Genomic DNA, 19,745 nt, shown 5'->3' on the forward strand with positions numbered 1-19,745 from the left:
ACAAAAAGAAAGTGCAAATTAAGAAAAAAACCCTTAGATTCATGATAGATAAACAACACTGCACCCAAGCCTGGACTAATCTGGTTGATTTAATAGCCCATGGTGTTTTTAATCTGGTCAGGGACATACACTTCTAAATTCTCAATATTCAGCTCGCTGGCTGAGCCTATCAGAATGTAAGAAAGAGATGAAAATTTTTCGATTGTTATGTTTTTGGTTTACCTCTAAAGAAACCTTCCAGCTGAGGTGAGATAAAATGTCTGGATAATTTCCAGACTTCCATCCTGTCTGAAGCAGGATTTGAATCCATGTGTGGGCAGTTTCAGAAATGCTTTTTCTAATCACTGGTAAATGTGTGGGTGGTTTTGGGCACCAGGCAGTAGTTCTCCTGCTCCTTCCTGTAAGCAGGCAGCAGGGAAGGTTGGCAAGCTCTCAGTAGGACCTTTCCGCAAAGGAGGTACAAGTTTCCTAATCCTTGCTTTATGGAAATCTCTCTCTCTTTCTCTCTGGTAACTCTGCAAGAACTGGGGGAAGGTCATCAGCAGATCTTAAAGAATTTCACCTTGCAAAATCTTCCAGATGTACTGCCTGCTCTGGCTGGCAAATCCCATGCTTTGTTCCCTGCTCAGGAAGGCCCTGGAGGAATAGCAGTAAGGCTGGGGTTCCTCTGACCGAGTTAGATGTCTCCGGTACATACATCTGCATTGGAAGCAGTCACCAGCACTTGCACTTCCTTTGCAGTCTGTGTAGCTCAAGCCATTAATCAAGACCTGGGTGTGATTCACCTCATCCTAAAGGATACATCTCACACAGGTCAGATGAATCGCTCCCTACATCTTCAAACGTCAAACATCTGAAAAGACACCATTGTTTTTCAGAGGCACAGTCTCCTCTTCGTTCAATGAACCTCTTTTGCTATTGGAGTAGTTACTAGAGAGCTCTAGGAGTGGAAACTTTTGAAGTTCAGTTCTCTTTTTTGCTTAAGAACTCCAAGTAATTTCTAAACCTTGATTGAACCCATATAAATGCAGGCAGCTAGTGGAATTACCCTCATTAGGCATGTAATTGTTAGAAGTTTTCTGTATAGCCACTGGAAAGAGAGGCTCTTTGGAGGTTAATTCAGATCTCTTGTGGGCTGAATTGCCTCCAGGAAGAGTGTGTCTTGCTCCTAAAGCAATTACATTTTCAGTTTAAGTATTACCTAGACTTAGATGGACTGAGAGATGTTACAGCATGTTAAAAGGGTGATCTTTTCTGCCTTAGTGACTTTTTCTTCATTTAGTCACAGGAAGGAAGGGTGATCAAGGATTCATGCAAGAGCTATAGTGCATGTTCTCACATTATTCTTGCTTTTTGTCACATGACTGTGTCCACATCCAGGTTTTGGACACACCTGAGTAAGACATAGGCAATGCAACCAGAAACTGTGCAAAGCTCCTCTGATTGCTCACTTCCTTTCAACCTGAATATTCATTTTGATGCGTCAGAAAGGTTCTGACTTTTTCTGGCAGGACAGGGTTCATTCAGAACTCATGGTTCACAATCTGTACAAGTGAGGTAAAACACAGTATTTTGGGTTGAGATTCTCTTTCTAATTTGGAGCTATTGTAGCCCAAGCAGAATGAGCTCACTTTTATACCATCCATCCGATCTGTCCTGGAATATGACTATGATGCCAATGCTATTGTCCTATTTCCATCACACCCTTTAAAGGCCACTAATGAACAAAATTCCCAAGGCTAATCACTTATACTGCCAGTTATCTAGAAGTAATATGTCATTTTCCCTGTTGTGTCTTAAAGAATGTCTGCCATTCACAGCATCCCTGCAGTCTGCACCAGTTGGTTTCCCTCTTTATATTCCTTTTTCAATTGCTAAGCATCATGCTTAGCTTAGCTTGTGAGATTTGCCAAAGCCACAGCACAGGATCATAGACATGGAAGGCTGCAAGGAAAAGACAGTTCCTGGTCTGCTCAAACCTGATTTGAAGGTGTCTGTAGTACTCAGAATTTACAGGATGTCCCATCACTGAGATGAGCCCATAGCTTTTACCTAGCAGATTTGGAAGTCAGAACAAGTTGAACTTTCTGCTATCAGTTCAGTTTGTGAAATGCTGTGCATCATGATTATTTTGTTTGGTTCTGTTAGTGCACCATAAACAGATAGTGGAGGACTCCAGCAGAGGATTTGCAGGGGATGAAAGTCTCTCATTATCATCTTGCTTGGGGCACTGCCAAAGCCACCGTGGCCATCACTGAGACCGTTAGCAGAGTTAGCTTGAGATTAGTATGATGACTGGTTAAACTGAGACATGCATTTTGGTCATTAAACCCAGGACAATAGCTCTATCTGTTATAAGAGATCAAAGATGAAAAGCAGTTTAATTCCCCTGGTTTGACATGTTACCATCTGTCAGCGAAGTCGAGGTAACTGATAGCAAGTGCTCCATAGCAAGGGTGGAGTGAAATGCACCACAACCTCCTCTGAGTGTCCTGGAGCACAGTTTCCATTCCAACTTCAGGCCTAAAGAGAAGTTCTTAGGCCAAAGACGAAGTAAGGCAAGCCATGTCCTGCAGGGTTTTGGCCATGCCAGAAAGGAGATTTTTCAGACTTACCTGAAATATGTGAGTGGGCTGTATGAAAGGAGGACACCACTGCTAAGGGCCTGTTTGCTTGCTTTAGATATTGAGGGAGAGGGAATCATGATAATAATAAGTCAGTAACTAGAAGTGGGTTGACTGCAGAAATTTGCAGGGAAAAACACTTGAAAGCAGTACAGCGCTCCTTGCTCATAAAAGATTCGTCTGAAATAGGCTCTTGCTTTCCTTTGCAGCTTGTTTTGCTCAGCCTCTATTAAATGCAGAGGTTTACATCCCAGAGATGACTGATAAATAGTTGTTCACCTCTCTATGGAGAATTCTGCTAGGAACAGGCAACAAAATTCATATGAGGATTTGCCACAGAAAAACTGTAATTTCTGATGAAAAAAATAATCTGGGAATATTTTAAATAAATTGGAAATATTTGTTGTTGGAGAAGGTGTTATCCTTCGTGGAGACACTAACATGCATAATTTAAACTGCTCATCTTTCGTGGTCAGCCAAGTCCTTGACTGTGATTCTCTGTCAGAGCTGTTATCTAGTGGAGAAGTTCAAACCACAGAGAAACATGGGGGCATGAAGAATTTGAATTACAGCTCCCTGAGAAGCTGATATCTGATCTGAAATTTTGTGGAGATTTTTGCAGCTTGGAGGTTTTTCAACAAGAAAGGAAAAGTTCCGTGGAAAGAGGGAGTTTTTCATACCTAAACACGCACGTGGTTAGCAGGACTTTTTTAAAAGTCAGTTTTGATGCCAACTTTGCAACCAGCCTACTACTGGCCTTGACAGTCTTTTGAGACCTAAGAGCTCAAACCCACTAAGACTGAGCGGAAGGCCCTTTTCACTTTACTCACTGGGTTTTAGGCCATGGTCTCTATCAATAGTTAAAGATGCATTGAGTTAATTGTTTCCCTACATTCCTCCAACTCTTGAGATCAAGAGGTACATTTCTTTTGAGCCTGGATTTCTACTTAGATTGTTGGGAGCTGTCGTTTTACCTTATGGTTTGCACAGCACAGAGTGCAGTGGAGCTCAAGGCCATGCCGGGTGTTTTTCAGCACACTGATAATATGAGTAAATAATAGTAACTGTAACTGTTATATGACTGTTGGCCTTGTCAATGGGAACCATTGTCATTGACCAAGTGCTTCTCATTCACTGGGCAGTAACTCTTTCCAATTATTTTGTGTTCTGCATTGTGTAGCCCTGGTGCAGATTACGGCTGGCGTATGCCAGAAGGAAAGAAGGTTTTCACTCCTTCTCCCCTCTACGTTTACAGCACTGTGACAAGTCCAAAACAGAGGCTCTGGAGGATGATGAGATAGAGGAATTTTACAAGATACTGACAGAGAGGAAGGAGATAGACAAGATCTTCCAAAAGTACTCAGATACAGAAGGGTTCATGTCCTGCCAGAACCTGGTGAGGTTCCTCTATGAGACACAGCGAGAAGAAGATGCTGTTGTTGCTGCCCCTGCCTTAATTCAGAGATATGAGCCCAATGAAAGAGGTAGGTTGGAAACCTTGGCTGGTTTGGTTCAAAAGCTTGCTTTCTTGATGAACTATGAATTGCTTTGCTGCTGCTTTCTTCTGCAGCTGTTTGTGTCATCTTGTACTCGCAGCTGCTTCTAAAACACCAGTCTCCTAGGGGAACATTAGCAGCTCTAGGAGAGGGGAGGATGGGAGAGCCTGGGATATATTTCTTTTCAGTTTTGTCTTGGGTACACCAAGCAGCTGGAGAGGGGTTGACACAGAGTTGGCTAGAGGGTGATAAAATTCCTGAGGGAAAGGCTCTGATGGCTTATTCAAATGTCAAGACCTCACGTGGCTTTGCAAGGTTGAGAATGTAGCAATATTTCTGTTCTCCAGAAGTAGCAATGGAGGCAAATGTTTCTGAATGTGGGCACCTGAAAAGCCATTGGGTGATGAGATCTTTGAGTGGAGGGCCAAGAAGGTGACAGCTCTTTAGCTGATCAATCACAGAACTGTCTTTCTGCTCAGAAATTAAGTGAATTTCCAGTCTGGAGCACCTTGGAGGACATGTTCAAGAAACAAAAACAGGATCGTAGACTGTTTTTTTCACTATCCTGGTATACCTTCAGGAGAGGGACAATGCTTTTCAGATGTCAGACTTGGGGATTAGACTGAGATCTAGCTCAGTCCCTCAAGATGGGGAGATCCCAATTTCTCCCCAAAGTTGGACAATTTTGCATTTTCTCTTTGCGAATCATGTATTCATTAGATAATCTAGACAGGATAGATCTGGCTATGTTTAGACATCTGACAGCTTCTCTGTGTTGGCCTGAAGGAAGCTTGAAGTGCTCATATGGAGATTTTTATACTGTAGATCTCTAAAGAAAGGTGAGGTAAGTGCTGTCTTTGACACTTCTAAGGGGTTATCAAGAACAGTAAGCATTGTAAAAAGCCATGCTTGTGAAGGGGTTTTAAAAGCATGTTCAGGCAGATAAAACTCTTACCATCATCTGAACAGCATTAACATCTTTACTATTAGCTGAATGCCTAGGGAGCACATTTTGCTTTTGAGATCCTCTAAAGAGCAGCAGGCATCATGGTGAAGATGATGGCACAACCTGGTGGTGTCAGATTTTCAGTGTGGGGTTTCTGTCTGTTTATCTGGCAGCCAAGAGGGGTAACTCCATGACCAAAGATGGTTTCTTGATGTACCTGCTGTCCGATGATGGGAATATATTCAGCTCCTCCCACCGTAAAGTTTACCAGGACATGACTCAGCCTCTCAGTCATTACTTTGTGTCATCCTCACACAATACCTATCTCATGGAAGACCAGCTCACAGGTCCAAGCAGCACAGAAGCCTATATCAGGTAATGTACTGTGCATGTATTTATGTGTATGTGTGTGTTTATGTATGTGAGAGGTTGACCTCTTTCTTAGAGAAGACATAGAGTGTCTCTAAACTGCTAGATGCAAGAGGACCAACAAGCAATCTCTCACCCCGAGACCAGGTAGTGTGGACTGGCCCGTGTTGGCATCAGGATGAGCCATTTCTAATGTGTATTGTATTGCCCAGAATATGGCATGAGATGATGTGGGCAAGGAGTTTGCAAGGTGCAAATATTTCTTGGATAGAGCTGCAGGACTGTGTAGGGACTGGAAGGAGCCAAAATGATGCATCCTGTCACGATGTTTATGATCTGTACTGCCATTTGGGTGTAGCCCCTGGCATGGACTATCCCTAGAACCATGTTGGAGTTTACTTTGGAGACACATAGTTGGAGTGGTCCAAAAAAAGAGTTGGGGTGTGAGCTAATGAAGCAGTGTGGGTGATCAGGAAACTTCTGCCTGGTGCCTCTTTAGCAGCTTAGATGCTCTTACAGCACCCTTGGACAGAACATTAGGTGTTGCCTACTTCTGCCTTTAACAACGACTGCTGTCTGACGCCTCATGATCAGATGTTTGCAGCAGCCTTTACTAACTTGCACAACCACCTGACATTACTTCTGCCATGACCTGTACTTTTATTAAGTGAGACAGTGTTTCCTTATAAGCAAGCCAAAAACTGCAGTTCTGTCTCTGTTTATTACTTATCTGATTCTCAGGGAACAATGACTGTCTGGAGTCATAAGCTCAGAAGAGTAAAGAGCGAAATCTGGCACCAGCTGCTTTTCAGTAGCCATTTGAATCCCTCTTACAGTGTCTTAAAATTATAGAATTATGTTTTGGTTGTAAAAAATAAAATCCCATGATTCGTATTACAATGAGTTAAGGAGCTGTGTTATCTGAAATGTATAGAGAGTTACTGTAAAAGAGACAAGATCATCTCCTAGACAGATAAGTCTGTACAGGGGGAACCTACATTTGAAAATAAATTAAAATGGAAGTATGGATACATAAAGGCGGGAGTTTCAAGTGGAAATTCAGTCTGTAGACTCAGTTTGGGAAACTGGCCCTCAGCAGTTTCTTCAGCTATGGTGGCTTTTCCACAGCTCCCTCCCTGACAGTTCTGAGAATTCATCTCTCATGTCTTATCAGATCTAGATGAAGAAGTCACATCATCCAGGCTGCATGACCTGGTTTCTAAGGCTGACTGTCTTACTGTCTTTCTTCCAATGCAGCCACTCTTTATTTTCTCTTCAATATCTTTGGGAAAAGACTTTGGACACAGTCATGAGTGTCCTTTCTCATCTGGCACTCACTTCTTCTTTGGATAATTCTTACCTTGGACTTTCCCTACTTCCTTTCTCAGTTCCCACTGTGCTTTCCTTGCTCATCCTTGAGCTCTCTTTGCTGACTCTGAGCTCTCCTGATCCCATCCTTTCTCCATCTGCTTTCTTGTTTTTCCAGGCTCCTCTTTTCTCCCTTGCTCCCTAAACTTCTCATTACCCTTCTCAGGCAATACCTGTGCCTCATGCACCCTCATTTGGAGATGGAGCAGGAGGCTTACAACCCAACCAGGTCCCTTCTTTGTTTCCAGAGCCCTCACCAAAGGCTGTCGCTGTGTGGAACTGGATTGCTGGGATGGCCCTAACTCAGAACCCGTCATTTATCATGGCTACACTCTCACCTCCAAGATCCTCTTCAGTGATGTCATTAAGGCCATCAAGAACTATGCTTTCAAAGTAAGGACGAGGCACCCTCTAAGATTTCTCATATTGCACAATCCAAGACCGATAGTAGGTCTTTGCCCTCCCAGCAGAGATCATAAACAATGAAGACTTCACCTTAGCCTTTCTCATGGGTACGAGATGTGTCCTTCTGTCTGGACATCCATGTTCTGCTTTCTGCAGAGATCCATTCCTGGGAGCTGCTGGACAGGCAGAGCACTACCTGAGGATGAGTTTGAATCTATAGCAGCACCGCTGCATCCTGGACCCCACTACAATGAAAATAATGTCCAGTATCTTGAGCATACTTGGTGGGAAATATAAACAAGCCCATGATTTGGGTGGCCATTCCTAGTTTAGAGAACACATGTGTGTATGTTTTGGAGGGACTGATGTGAAGGACTGCTTCTACTTTACTTTAAATGAAATGAGCAGGTCTGGAGTCTTGTGTGGCGGTGCTGGGCCAGCAGCCCTTAAAAAACCTTGGCTCTGTCCAGACTCACTGGGCTTTCTGCTGTTTTCCCTCAGTGTCCTTGACTTAAGAGCTAATATCAAGTTTCCTTCAGAGCTATACAGCAGTGACAATGACAATGCCTTCAGCACAAAAAACGGGTGGGAGAGAGGCACAGGGAACTATTTCAGGTCTATGCACAAATGAAGCAAGGATTCATGTCACCTAAGGATTTGAGCAAACCCAGTAATTTCAAAGCCTCCGTTCCCAGTCTGTCCTCTGAGGTAGGAATGTGCTCTGACCCACTGTGCAAGTGGAGAATGGAGGCACAGGGAGCCTCATCAAAGTGCCCCAGAAAGTCTGTGGGAGGCATCCTGACCCAGCCTGGTGCCCTGTCCATTGGCTCATCGTTTCTAGAAGGCATCAGCAGAGATCTGATTAGCTACTGCACAGTTAAATTTATCCGTTTTTTAAAAAATGCTCATTTTACCAGTATACTAGACTCTACTGTCGACACACTCATTTCCAGGGAAAACAGCACTGGGGTTTATATAAATTGCTATAGACTGGTGAAATTTCAGAGTTCACTGATGATATATATGTTGCTGTCTTGTTACAGACCTCGCCATACCCTGTCATCATATCCCTGGAGAACCACTGCAGTGTCGACCAGCAGAAGGTCATGGCTCAGCACATGACAACAATCCTGCAGGACATGCTCTTGGTTGCCCCAGTTGATGGAAACAAATCCCAGTTCCCCTCCCCAGAGGTAAGCATGGCCACTCTAGCACTTTCTTCCTTCTGAGGGTGGGACAAGAGAGAGGTGTCTCTTCTTGCTGGGTGCCAAGTGGTGGACAATATGCCTGAGGACTGGTGGGAACGGCACTTGCTGAAGAACAGAGATTGTCTGTGGACAGTGGTGGAATAAGAAATAGGAGTATCTAAAAGTAGCCTGTGCACATCAAACACCAGAATGCCCTGTTGCTCCTTGTTTGTTGTCTAAGGTCTCAGAGGAGACATCCTTGGGGGACTGTGGACATTCCTGGTCCATTTACCAATGCCACGGAACGTCCTTCATCCCATGAGAAGGTTGCTTTCTGGCTTGTTGCAGGGGAGCTGAATCCTGAAGGTCTGTCTTGTGTCTACTCCTCACACCTCAAAGCTGAATATGACCTTCTTCAGGCTAATCCTCTGAAGCACAGTTAGGTTGCTGCACACTACAAGGTGTTCTGTGCTTTTGATCCAGCATGACTGCGCAATGCCTGATTTTGTGGTGGGTCAGATGTTTTGCCCTGTGCTGAGGGATATGACATCCTTTAATGCCTTGGGTGCTCTACTGTGGAGACCCAGACTGCTGATTAGGAAGCGGTGAGGGCTGGAAGGATAGCTGTGATTGCTTGGCCCTCAAAACTCAAGAGGAAAACTAGTACAGATAGCCTAAAACTATGATGTCAAGCATCAAGCGTCCTCCCACTGAGAATGGCCTGGGGTGGTGGGGATGGTGTTCCCATGGAGATGTCCATGGAGGACAGGCGGAGGCAGGAGGTTGCATAGAGATGCCCCTTTGATTTCGACGAATCAAGGCAGTGAGCTGAGCTCGGACCCTGCAGGCAGAAGGAGATGTGCAGCCCTCAACAGTGGACCATCACTACAAATTCATTAGCTGATAATTAGAAACAAATTGGAAATGGAATCTTGATATGAAAAGAAGAAGTTTCCAAAACAGAAGTCAAAATGAAACATTCATCTGTTTCCACCCTTTGGGTTTGTGTTTCCTTTCTTTCTCTTCCCTTAAGCACCTTGCAGAAACACGCTTTTGTGTGGATAGCTGCAGTTCCCTTTAAAATGTGTTTCTTTGCTAAAGAAAACCCTTTGCCAAAAATTGGATGAGAATGCCTAGCCAGAGCTGGAAGGAGTTTGTGGGTGGGATCAAGCTGGCAGTCAGCAGGGAAGAAAAAAGAGGAAAATGATCCACCCAAAATATCTTCTCTACTTGTTCTCCCTCTCCCTTTTTCTGTTTTCTCTCTCTGGCTTTCCCCTTTCATTTGGAAGTGTCGTGCCTCTCTTGGTACAATGCCTAGCACAGAGGGAAGCTGATCTGTGTTGGTCCCTAGGCACCAGTGCAATAAATTAGGATGAATCATATTTTTTAAAGCTGCTGTTTCAGCGGGACCTTTGCACTGGCGCAGACGAATTGCCTCCGTTTAAGAAGTGAGGATACACCCAGCATGGAGACAGGTCTTTGCGGGCTGTTACTGAGTTGGAAAAATCAAAAGTCTTCAGTGTCACCTCCTGGCTTGCTATTTATCCTCGGTGCAGTATCACAAAAGCTGCTGATGGCTTTGCAAAACACTGCCTTGTGAGCAGAGGAATGATGGGAAGAAAGAAAGGAGAAACACCAGGGAAAGAATTGTGTGATATGTGTGTAGGGGAGTGATCCCATCTTCCCAAAGATGTTTTTCCCATTCCTGTGGTCGTCTAACCTCCTGCTCTGATTGCCCAGATGGACACGTGGCCCCAGCTGGAACGGGAGGGCATATATCTACTTTAGTGAATGGATTTGGGCTGATGATTGGCTGCGTTGCAGGGACTGATCTGTTTGGTTTAAAGGGAGAAAAATTGCCAACGTAACAAAACCTGTCCTTTTCCCTCTGGTAGTTTTCCTCTGCCCTCCTGTTATGTGAACTAGGAGAGTGCAATGGGCTGAACTGCTGCAAGTGCACTGAAGCTGAAATGCTAAGGAAAAAAGCAAACAATCCAGAAACCTCTTGGATTTTCCACTTCCTTGTGAAGCTGACATGGGGAAGCCAGGGACAACGCAGTCTTTTATATATTAGAAAAAGGGTGGGATCTGCCACTGGGGAGAGGGCTGAAAAGCTGTAAATAAAGACAGACAAAACATTGCTGCAGATTGTGTTAGTGGGGCAGTGTCAGTAATTAAAGGAAGATTGACATAGTTTAGATTCACACTAACGATTCATACCACAGCCCAGGGCAGGCATCTGATTTATTAGGTTCCATTTAGGAAGTGTTGGGCTACACAGAGCATCTAAATATCTCCCTCAAGCTACTGCCTTTAGGTTCCACTAGTAAATTAAAGGCCTGTAGGATGAAAGCCCAAAAGCCATGCAAAAGCTCCAGGCAGTGTCAGGGTTGAAGGGAAGGGCTGCTCCGGTGTCTGCCGCTGATTGCTTGTTGCAGGCCCTCCTGCCCCATCCCTGATCTGCACAGGGGTCTGCCAGGGCCCATCCTTCCTGTCCCTGCATCCCAGCTAGAAATGCTGCAAAACCCCAGCCCTGGAACAAGACTAAAACAGCTGCCAAGAGTGCATGCAGCTGTTCAGCATACCTGGTGTATCTGAAACCCCTCCAGCTCTTTGTTGCTGTTCTTCCTTCTTTACAATGACAGCCACTTTCTGTTTAACAGACCTGTCTTGGTAGGTGACCCTTAGGACCATGAGCCCCTAGATTGGGAGCCCCAGTGCAGCAGCAGGGGCCTCTGCCACCCTGCACCTCCACTGTCCCACCAGTCTCATCCATCGCTGTGTCCTGTGCCCCCATTCAGCATCACTTTGAGCCACGCAGCTCAGGAACCAGTTCCAGTATAGCAGTGGCAATGCAGGGCTCAGCACAACTGATCTGAGGTAGCAGGGTGGCTGATGTGCTCTGCCCAGTGCTCACAGCAAGGTGGCAAACACCTCTAGATTTGCCTCAGTGAAATCCAGAGCAGGTTCAGCCGCAGGTCTCAAGTCAGCAATGGACCCTGGGAGCCATCTGCCTGGGAGGGTTACTTCTGCATCATACACTCAGCATGAATGTGGCTTCAAGTCCCTCTGCCTTGTGCCTAATTCCACATCTCTGCCTTTCTCCAAGGTTAGCCCAGCTTGTGTCATCCTTCTCTGCAATGCATCTTCTTGGCCGAAGTTCTTGAGCTGAGTTTCCCTCAAACCTCTCAAAACCTCCTTCGACAATGTGTTTCTTCCACTTTTCTGGGGACTCTCTTCATCCTTTTGTGCCCCCCATTGTTAAACCCTGCAACACTTCACTTGACAACCAGGCTGAAAGACATACACAGATGGAGATGTGATACCAGTTAGTGCATCCGATCTGCGCATCTCCTTATGAATGTGAACATGTTAATCCTCACAGCTTCTCAGAAATGTGGGGAGATGGATGTCTTCATCCTGAGAGCGGGACGTAAGGTGGCAGTTCTCAAACGCCGTCTATCCATGTACATGAGCACTTCACTTTGGGCTTTTTTGAGAACTAGTTAATTCAGCCAGGGGAGTTGGAGGTGTGGTCCACCTCCTCCTAAGTGTTTGCTTAAAGGGACAAAAAGAATTACACCCTGGGAGTGTTTAGTTCTCACTGTTGACTGTAAAGGAGGTGATAAAAGCACAGAAAGTTTGATGAGGAGGATCACTTTACAAATCTTCCACTCCCACTGAGATGAAAACTGGATATCAGACCTTGTCATGGCTTTCAGGCTGGTAATAGGTGCAAGAAATTTTCAGACAGGGCAAACTGTATCTGTGTATGCAGATCTTTTAAAATCCTCTGCTCTTCACACCTTTGCTCCTTCTAATAAAATCACCAGTGCCTTCGTTTACGATGGTTGCTGTGCCCCAGTTCACAGACTCCCAAAGGAAGCAAAACCCTGCGTCAGAACCATTTCATTTGCAGAGCTGAGCTTGTTCAGCATGCACTAGAAAAGGCTGGAGAGCAGGGGAGCTCCGCTTCTGGAGAACTAAGGCAATGCGGTTCACAGGGCACATGGGGAAGGGAAAGAGCTGCATCTATTCCAGCAGCCACTCCACTATACGCTCTCAGTCGTGTACAGTGTCCTTATACCCTTTCCCATTTTCTTCGGTTGTATTCAACCTTGGGCTTGCCACAGGCAGTCGGAATAGCTTTATGGTCTACTTGTAGAATATTTATTATTTCAGCTAATGCTTCTTCCTAAGACAAGGGATGTGCTCAACAGAGCTGAACTGATGAGCTGAGTGTCTTTCACCTCAGGCTAGAAATACTTAATAACACATGAAGGGGAGCCAAGAGGGATGGAACAAGTGCATGTGTGTGTTTGTGTCTGTGTGTATCAGCTTATTTAAAACCTTGTTAAAGAAGATAAGCACTCAGATTTTGGACTTTGCTTCCTAGAAGCCATATTAAATGAAGGAAGACAGTGTTTGGGACGGGCAGCTTCTGCAGGGTGGATTCAGTGCAATGCTGCTGTAGAACAGCACCTTCTGTAGGAAACAGAGATGAAAATGCTCTGGTTTGGGGTGAATCTCACCTCTCATTGTGAACCAGTCAGTTAATGCATCTCCTCCGGAGTTAGGTGGCACATGGACTGCTCTCCCTGGTAGGCACGGTGGAAGTCATCTGCACAGGGGTATGCTAAACCTCTGCAATGCAACAGGACTCCAGACGGCAGCCAGCCTCCTAGATTTCAAGGCCAAAAGGGGACCACCATAATCGCCCTTCGGAGAGCCTTATACAACACAGTCTGGGCTGACCAGTGTCCCTGTCCCCGTGGGGAGCATCTGCAGCAGTTGAAGATTTCCCAGAGTAACCACAGTCTAGACAGGATAACAGCAGCCCCAATGACCCACCGCTGGCAGCCCTGGTATGGGGTGAGGAGACAAGGTGGAGGCCGCGTTGCTGTGTCTGATGTTATTCAGCCATCTAGGATGGATCTGTGTCAGAAAGTATGTCTCTCACTTGCTGGACAGGCTGTCCTGGACTGGATAAGTTTAAAAAGAGCTAGTAGCCCTACTGGTAATTAAGAATCAAGCAGCCTGCCCCAAATACCTTATCCCTAGTTCTCTACTGTTGAGCCGTGAGATGTGGTGGTAAGGTTTCTTATGGGGTGTCAGAAAGCAGAGGCAGATAATAATATGTAGCAGGATATTATCTGCAGCCTGTGAAGGACAAGAGAGACTTCTCTGCGCCGCTCCCCACTGTCCCCAGGGCAATCCCTCTAGGCTTGTCCGTTCACAGTATTGACAGGAGCACGGAAACTCACACAGAGCTGGATTTCACCTGCTACCGGTGGGTCTTGTGGAAGAGCTGGATGTTGGGGGCAGGAGGGTGGTTAAAGACATGCAAGCAGCAGACTGAAGTGAGACCCTGAAAATGAGCCGACTCATCTCCCAGCCATGGATGTGAAGCAGCAGGTCACGGCTCTGCCTGGAAGAGAGCTGAGGGTCTGGGAGGATGGAGGATGGTGCAGGGACAGGAAGGAGGATACTGCTATGCTCTGACTGCTCCTTTGGGCCTTTTATTCCCAGTACGTTCCTTCCAGCTGCCTTTGTGTAGCTTTTGAGTGACAGGCGAAGTGCCCCGATGTAAACAGATCATTTGTGGTAGCTGAAGAAAAATGCTCTTGGCTGCTGCCTTGGGTGCCAGTGTCAAGTTTCAGCTCAGCCCAAGCTTCATCCACAGCTTAGCTGGGTGGTGAGGAGCTGGACTGGTCTCTGCAGAGACGTGATGCAATTTGCTTGCACCCGCAAAGGGGGAGCAGTGTTCTTTGAAAATGCCTGCGTTGCTTTATAAAATATCCTCGGTTTTCCACAGTCCTGTCATTTGAGAACGTTGCGTTTGCTGTTGTGGAAAGGGCAAATACAGGGTGTCACTGAAAGGCGGGGAGACGTGCTACGCAGGGTGAGGGGGTGTACTGGCTCATTCTGAGACTGCATTTTTCTGGAATAACCAGCGCCCTCCAAAGCCTGGGCTACTGAACACATCCACGTGGCAGCAAATCTCTCTCTGACTCCACTGGAAGCAGCAGGATCTAGGGGTGCTCCTGGGCTGAATTAACTGATTTTGCAGCATAGTCCACTCACTTGGGGATTGCACCCAGGCAGTCACCCTCCTTGGTACTGCTCCCTGCTGCCAGCATCGCTGGCATTTGGGGTCAGTCAGCCCTCTCCAGGCTTCAGCCTTCCTCCCACAGTCAGATCCTGCCCAAGAGACACATCAGTGGTACAGGGGTCTGTGAGCAGCCACAGGTGTGTTCCTTCACCTGAGGTTTTATGTGGACTTTGAAAGAGGCTGGAGAGAGTTGATTCAGCACAAGAAATGTGCTCCTTGGATCAGCTCAGTAGCCAGCTATGTTACACTGGCATGTGCTGCTGGTTATTATCAGTGTTGTGCCATGGCAGCAGCCACAGGATGAGTTCTTTTCAGAAAAGGAGGTGTCTTCGGGAAGGGTCTGGGAACTCTTCCTTAGGCTGTCAGCACCCTAAATTTTCACTTGCAAGGTCTGTAACATATGGAAATCCCATGTCCGCTATGCGCGAGGGACGTGTCCAGAAATCAATGGACCTCTCACCCCCCGTTAAAATGTCTGGTGGAGCAAAGGGCTGCACTGCTTCAGTCCCTGTGTGGATCTCATACCGCTTCCCAAGCAGTGCATGTGTTTATAACCGTACATTGCAGAGGCTGGGTCAGGTTAAATAACAGGGCTGCACGAAGGGGCAGAAACGGTGCCGCGAATAGCCCCTGTGAGCCCTGACCTCCAGGCTTGGCCTTGTTTGCTGGGCCACATTCAGTTCTCAAAAAAACCCGGTATATTTTTATTGCCTCTGACAGCACGAGAGGTTGTCTAGTTGAGGGGATGGACAGCCCTGTATCAGGGGGGAATCTGTGGGCTATCTGGGATTTTCAGACCCATGGTTTGTGGTCTCAGAGGCTGGCCAGAGGCAGGGAAAAACACACTTCTCTTTCAGTCGTATCTATTGGTAATAACCACTGACTGACACAACTCTAAAAGGCCCTGGCCCTGGTGGCAGCTGAGGAGCTGTTATATCCTTGCTCCTTCAGGACAAGCCGGAATCTTTTCTAAACACCAGCTATTTTGTCCACTTTTCCTTGTGCAGCAATTGAAAGGGAAGATCCTTGTGAAAGGCAAGAAGCTGAGCAGGCAGGAGGACCCGACCGGAACAAATGGGAACAACAACCTGGAAGCTGAGGATGTCTCTGATGAAGATGAAGCAGCTGAAATTGAAGATGAATCTGTAAAGACCGAGATACAGCAGAAGGGGAAGGTAAGTAAAAGAAGTAACCGAGTCCCAAAATGGAGCAGACCTGGAGAGACAGTAAAGCTATAAACAGGATCTCTGCGAGTTGCAGAAAGCTCTGAATAACTGCAGAAGGAAATCCCGTCTTGTTAGCCTATCCTGTGACACATGCTGGGAAACCACTTTCTAGGTGGGCCTTGTACCATGCCAAAAAAAAAAAAAGGCAATTGAAATGTATTTCTAATATGTTCCCAGCTAAGACAATTTTCAGTGTGTTTTCAGCTACTTAGGTGGGGATGTGGAAGGGTGAATTGTTGATCGCTGGAGCTAAGGATCCTGGTCCTTGCTCAGCCTAATGATCTCTGTCCCAAGCACAAACAGAGAACTTCCAGAGCGAGCCAAGCATGAAGGTTGTCTTCTTTCCTTAAAATGAGGCTGGAGAACCCTGCAGCTGGGACAGGTTATGCAGCATTTATGGAAGTGGTGGAAGGCCACAGGTTCAATCTGTCCATCTGAATTCCAGACATCTATTTGTCATGAGACCATTTTGATTGTTATCAGAGGCTGGTGCTTTTCTAGTAAGGTTTTGGGACATACCCGCACCCTCAGCGGTCATGTTTTTCTGACCCGGAGGAGATGGGGAGGGAAGAACTATGGATCTGTTGGGAAGGGGTGGCTGGTTGCCAAATCAATTGGGATGACTGCTTCTGGGAGGAAAAGGCTGGCGTTTACACCAGTGTTTTGCTCACTCCTGTGAGAACATCCATTTTTCCAGGTCTTTCTGAAGGCCCTATCTCTAACGGACCAAGTTCGTAGGTGATGTGAATACATATGGCCCCACTGGTGGCAAAGCTGATTGATGTTGCCTCTGGATCTCGTCTGATCTGCGCTTCCCCTTCCTGATTTGCTCACTCTTTGAGGGTCTTAGTTATTTTTCTGAACTGTAGGCCATAATGTGTATAATTTTGAAGTCTGTCATTTTCTTTCCTTGCTTCTGATGGGAGCTGATGGCTCTCGCTTCACCCTTGCACCACTGAATGTGGCTGTGGAGTAGGAGGCACCTAGATTATGAGAACTTTCTAGTTCAAGAGCAAAAAGCTTAGCTCTGTGGAGGCCTGAACATCCCTCCCTTCCCATTATTTTTAGGTTTGCGTGCTTGGCACCAGCACAGTATGGAAAACTCATTGCTAAGGCTTAGTTGTAGTTTAGCAACTGGAGACAGCCATTGATGCTGAAATACAAGTGATCATGCAGAAAGCAGTAGAAAGGGTATCCCACCAACAAAGAGAGGATCCATCTGGAGGACATCATGCAACAAGGGTGCTGGGACAGCGAAGCATCTGTTGTGTGAAATCCTCTCTCAGCTCACCAGTACAGACTGATTGGGTTCTTCCAGTGTTTGTAGCCCTAACCACTTGTAAGCTGTGATAGCCAAGCTGAAATACTTGCTCATGTAATGACATGCAAACAAATGCAGAAGGAGGGACAGCCTAGATGAAATGAAATATTCCTAGTAGTAATACTTTGGAAGTCAGTGATATCATTGGACAGGCCAGGATGGGCCTGAGAGGGCACTGATGCTCTGAGAGGGGGGATTAGCACTCTCCATGCAGGGCAAGGGACATGGCAAGGGCCGTCTGTCCTTTTTCCACCCTGTCTCTGCATAGAGGTGCCACTGAGTGTTGATACTGTGCATCCTCTTCATCTGAAGATGGTGGAGAAGTGAAGCCCCAGCAGTCCTAGACAAGACATGACTATTACTTTTGAGTACGACTGTAGAAACTCCACACAAATCTCTTGCTCTCCTACTTTTAGAGTGACACCTTGAAGCTGGCCAAGGAGCTGTCAGACACAGTTGTGTACTGCAAGAGTGTCCATTTTGATGGCTTTGAGGACCCCAGCCACCCTCGGCCTTTCTACGAGATGTCATCGTTCACGGAGAGCAAAGCTCTGAAACTAGCCCAGGAGTCTGGTATGTATGTTCTGCCCTGGAAGAAGGCCGTCCTCTGTCCCAGTCCCCCATAAAGGGACAGCTAGTGGTGGTTAAGCACGAGGAAAAGGCATCCTGAAAGGCAGGGGTTATGATCTCTTTGGCCACGCGTGTCACTGAGAAACAGTGAGAATAACTTAAGGTCACAGAGGATGTCACCAAGAAGGGCATTTGATACAGGTAGTTCACATTCAGCCAGACTCACTAGGTGGAGGAGCTGTATATAGAGCATCACCAAGAAGAGATAAAAGTAGCCCCCATCACTGAAAGGGCCATTTTCTGTTCTGTTTTTCTGTAGGAACCAGTTTTATTCATCACAACATCAGGCACCTGAGCCGGATCTACCCTGCAGGCTGGAGGACAGATTCTTCCAACTATAACCCTATCGACTTGTGGAATGTCGGCTGCCAGATCGGTGGGTGCAACTGGGAGGTTAGACAAGGTCGACCTGGCTGGGTCACCCATGACCTGGCTGTGGCGAGGTAGCCAGCAGTCAGCTGAGGTAGATCTGCATTCTCAAGCCATTAGCAGGCAGAGAGGCTCAGTGGTCACTGGGAGATATCAGCCCTTCAGGAAATGCTCAGTGACTTTTCATAGACCATTTTCTGGCCCACCTCAAAGCCATTAGGAGAGCCTTTCCTGCACACTAATGTGCACATCTCTGCAATTTCACTGGAAACAGAGTTATTGCCATTTAACAGAGGAGGAGGGAGCCAGGGGTTACAGTCACTTACTGAAAAGCATGCTGAAATCTCTGACAGACATGGAAATGAAACTCGGATCTCTCAGGCCCTAAAGCAGATCAGAAGGGCCAAGCTGTGGCCTGAGCTGTTCGCTGTAGTCAAAGCAGTGCATCATACCTAGTCCCAGGGTGTTGAGACCCTGATGGTATATTGATGTCTCGGAGATTTGATGAAAACAAAGATTCCAGAGCCTGTTAGATGAATTCTGTTGTAGCTCTCATCCAGTAAAACTCGTGCAGTGATAAATGGGCAGGCTGGCACGCTTGGCTCTCTTGGTGATGCTGAATGTTGGGCATGTCCCAGTTGTGCCTATGTGGCCCAGATGAACAAGAAAAGCTGCAGATGCAGCGCTCCCAGGCCCCCAGCCATGTGGACCTGCATGGGCTGGATGTGCCTGGCAGCATATGAACTCACTGGGTGCTGCAGCCCCCATGGGAGGCACAAGTAGCACCCATGGACCAGTCTGCCCAGCATTGAGTCTGCCCTCGGGAGAGTCCCTGGGAGGCACCATCAGGTCCCTCGGGCTACACTGAGGCCAGACCTGCATGCCTTATCTGACATGAATTCAGTATCTGGGCACCCAAAAGAAGATTTTTCAGAAGCCCTGAGTACTTGCAGCTCCTGGAAAAACCAGTATACTGCAGTTAGTAAAGTCTTACTTGTAGGTAGAAAAACAGGAGAGTGCCTTAAAATGCTTTTGCCTTCAAGTATTACAGGGTATGTAGGATCCAGGCCCAGGGTAAAGTGCTGTCTGTCCTAGAACTGTCTTAGAATTTGCTGGAGAGGTTAGCATCACCCTTGAGAAGTCAGTGGAGTCGTGAGGAGGTGCCGGGGTCCATGTGTGCTCCCTGTGTGATGTTAGTGAGACTGTTCACAGAGGCTGCTTCCAGAGTTGACATTAATCCTTTCAGAAAGACAGTGACAAATTGGAGAGAATGCAAGAAATCTGCCTGGTGTTAGGACACCAGTGAGGCTTGATCTATTTCAGGCAGGGGACAATAAAGGGATGATTTGATCACAGCTTCTGTACTCCTGCATGAGGAACTCTCTAGTCTACCCAACAGAGGCATCAATGCCCCTCACAATGGCAAATGGAAACAGGCATATCTGGGCTAGAAAGGAGGTTTTATAATAAGGCTAAGCAGCCAGAGAAACAATCTGAGAAGGGTTCGCTGGCTTCACTGCAGGACATAACTCCTTCAGCACAGAAATGTATAGCTTTATCTAACAGATGCAGTTGCCTTACTAGGTGACAGGAGTTCAGTGCAGGACACTTTTTGACCTTGTGGCAGGTGGGACAACTGAGATGGCTGTAACGGCTCCTCCTGTCTCTAACATCTCTGAATGCAAGAAATCC

The 19,745-nt window shown here is 46.5% G+C and overlaps 1 protein-coding gene across 2 annotated transcripts in view; it reads left to right on the forward strand.

Annotated features, from left to right (window-relative positions):
* PLCD1 (phospholipase C delta 1) overlaps positions 1-19,745 on the forward strand; it is a 57,307-nt gene that overhangs the window by 31,508 nt on the left and 6,054 nt on the right. For both annotated transcript variants that reach the window (XM_075419847.1, XM_009942986.2), the window contains exons 5-11: positions 3,880-4,108; positions 5,240-5,441; positions 7,052-7,196; positions 8,252-8,401; positions 15,515-15,682; positions 17,471-17,627; positions 17,944-18,060. In XM_075419847.1, the coding sequence (XP_075275962.1) occupies positions 3,880-4,108; positions 5,240-5,441; positions 7,052-7,196; positions 8,252-8,401; positions 15,515-15,682; positions 17,471-17,627; positions 17,944-18,060 (1,168 nt within the window). The remainder of the gene's footprint in view (positions 1-3,879; positions 4,109-5,239; positions 5,442-7,051; positions 7,197-8,251; positions 8,402-15,514; positions 15,683-17,470; positions 17,628-17,943; positions 18,061-19,745) is intronic.

The sequence above is a fragment of the Opisthocomus hoazin genome, chromosome 4 (assembly GCF_030867145.1).
Source record: "Opisthocomus hoazin isolate bOpiHoa1 chromosome 4, bOpiHoa1.hap1, whole genome shotgun sequence".
Lineage (NCBI taxonomy): Eukaryota > Metazoa > Chordata > Aves > Opisthocomiformes > Opisthocomidae > Opisthocomus > Opisthocomus hoazin.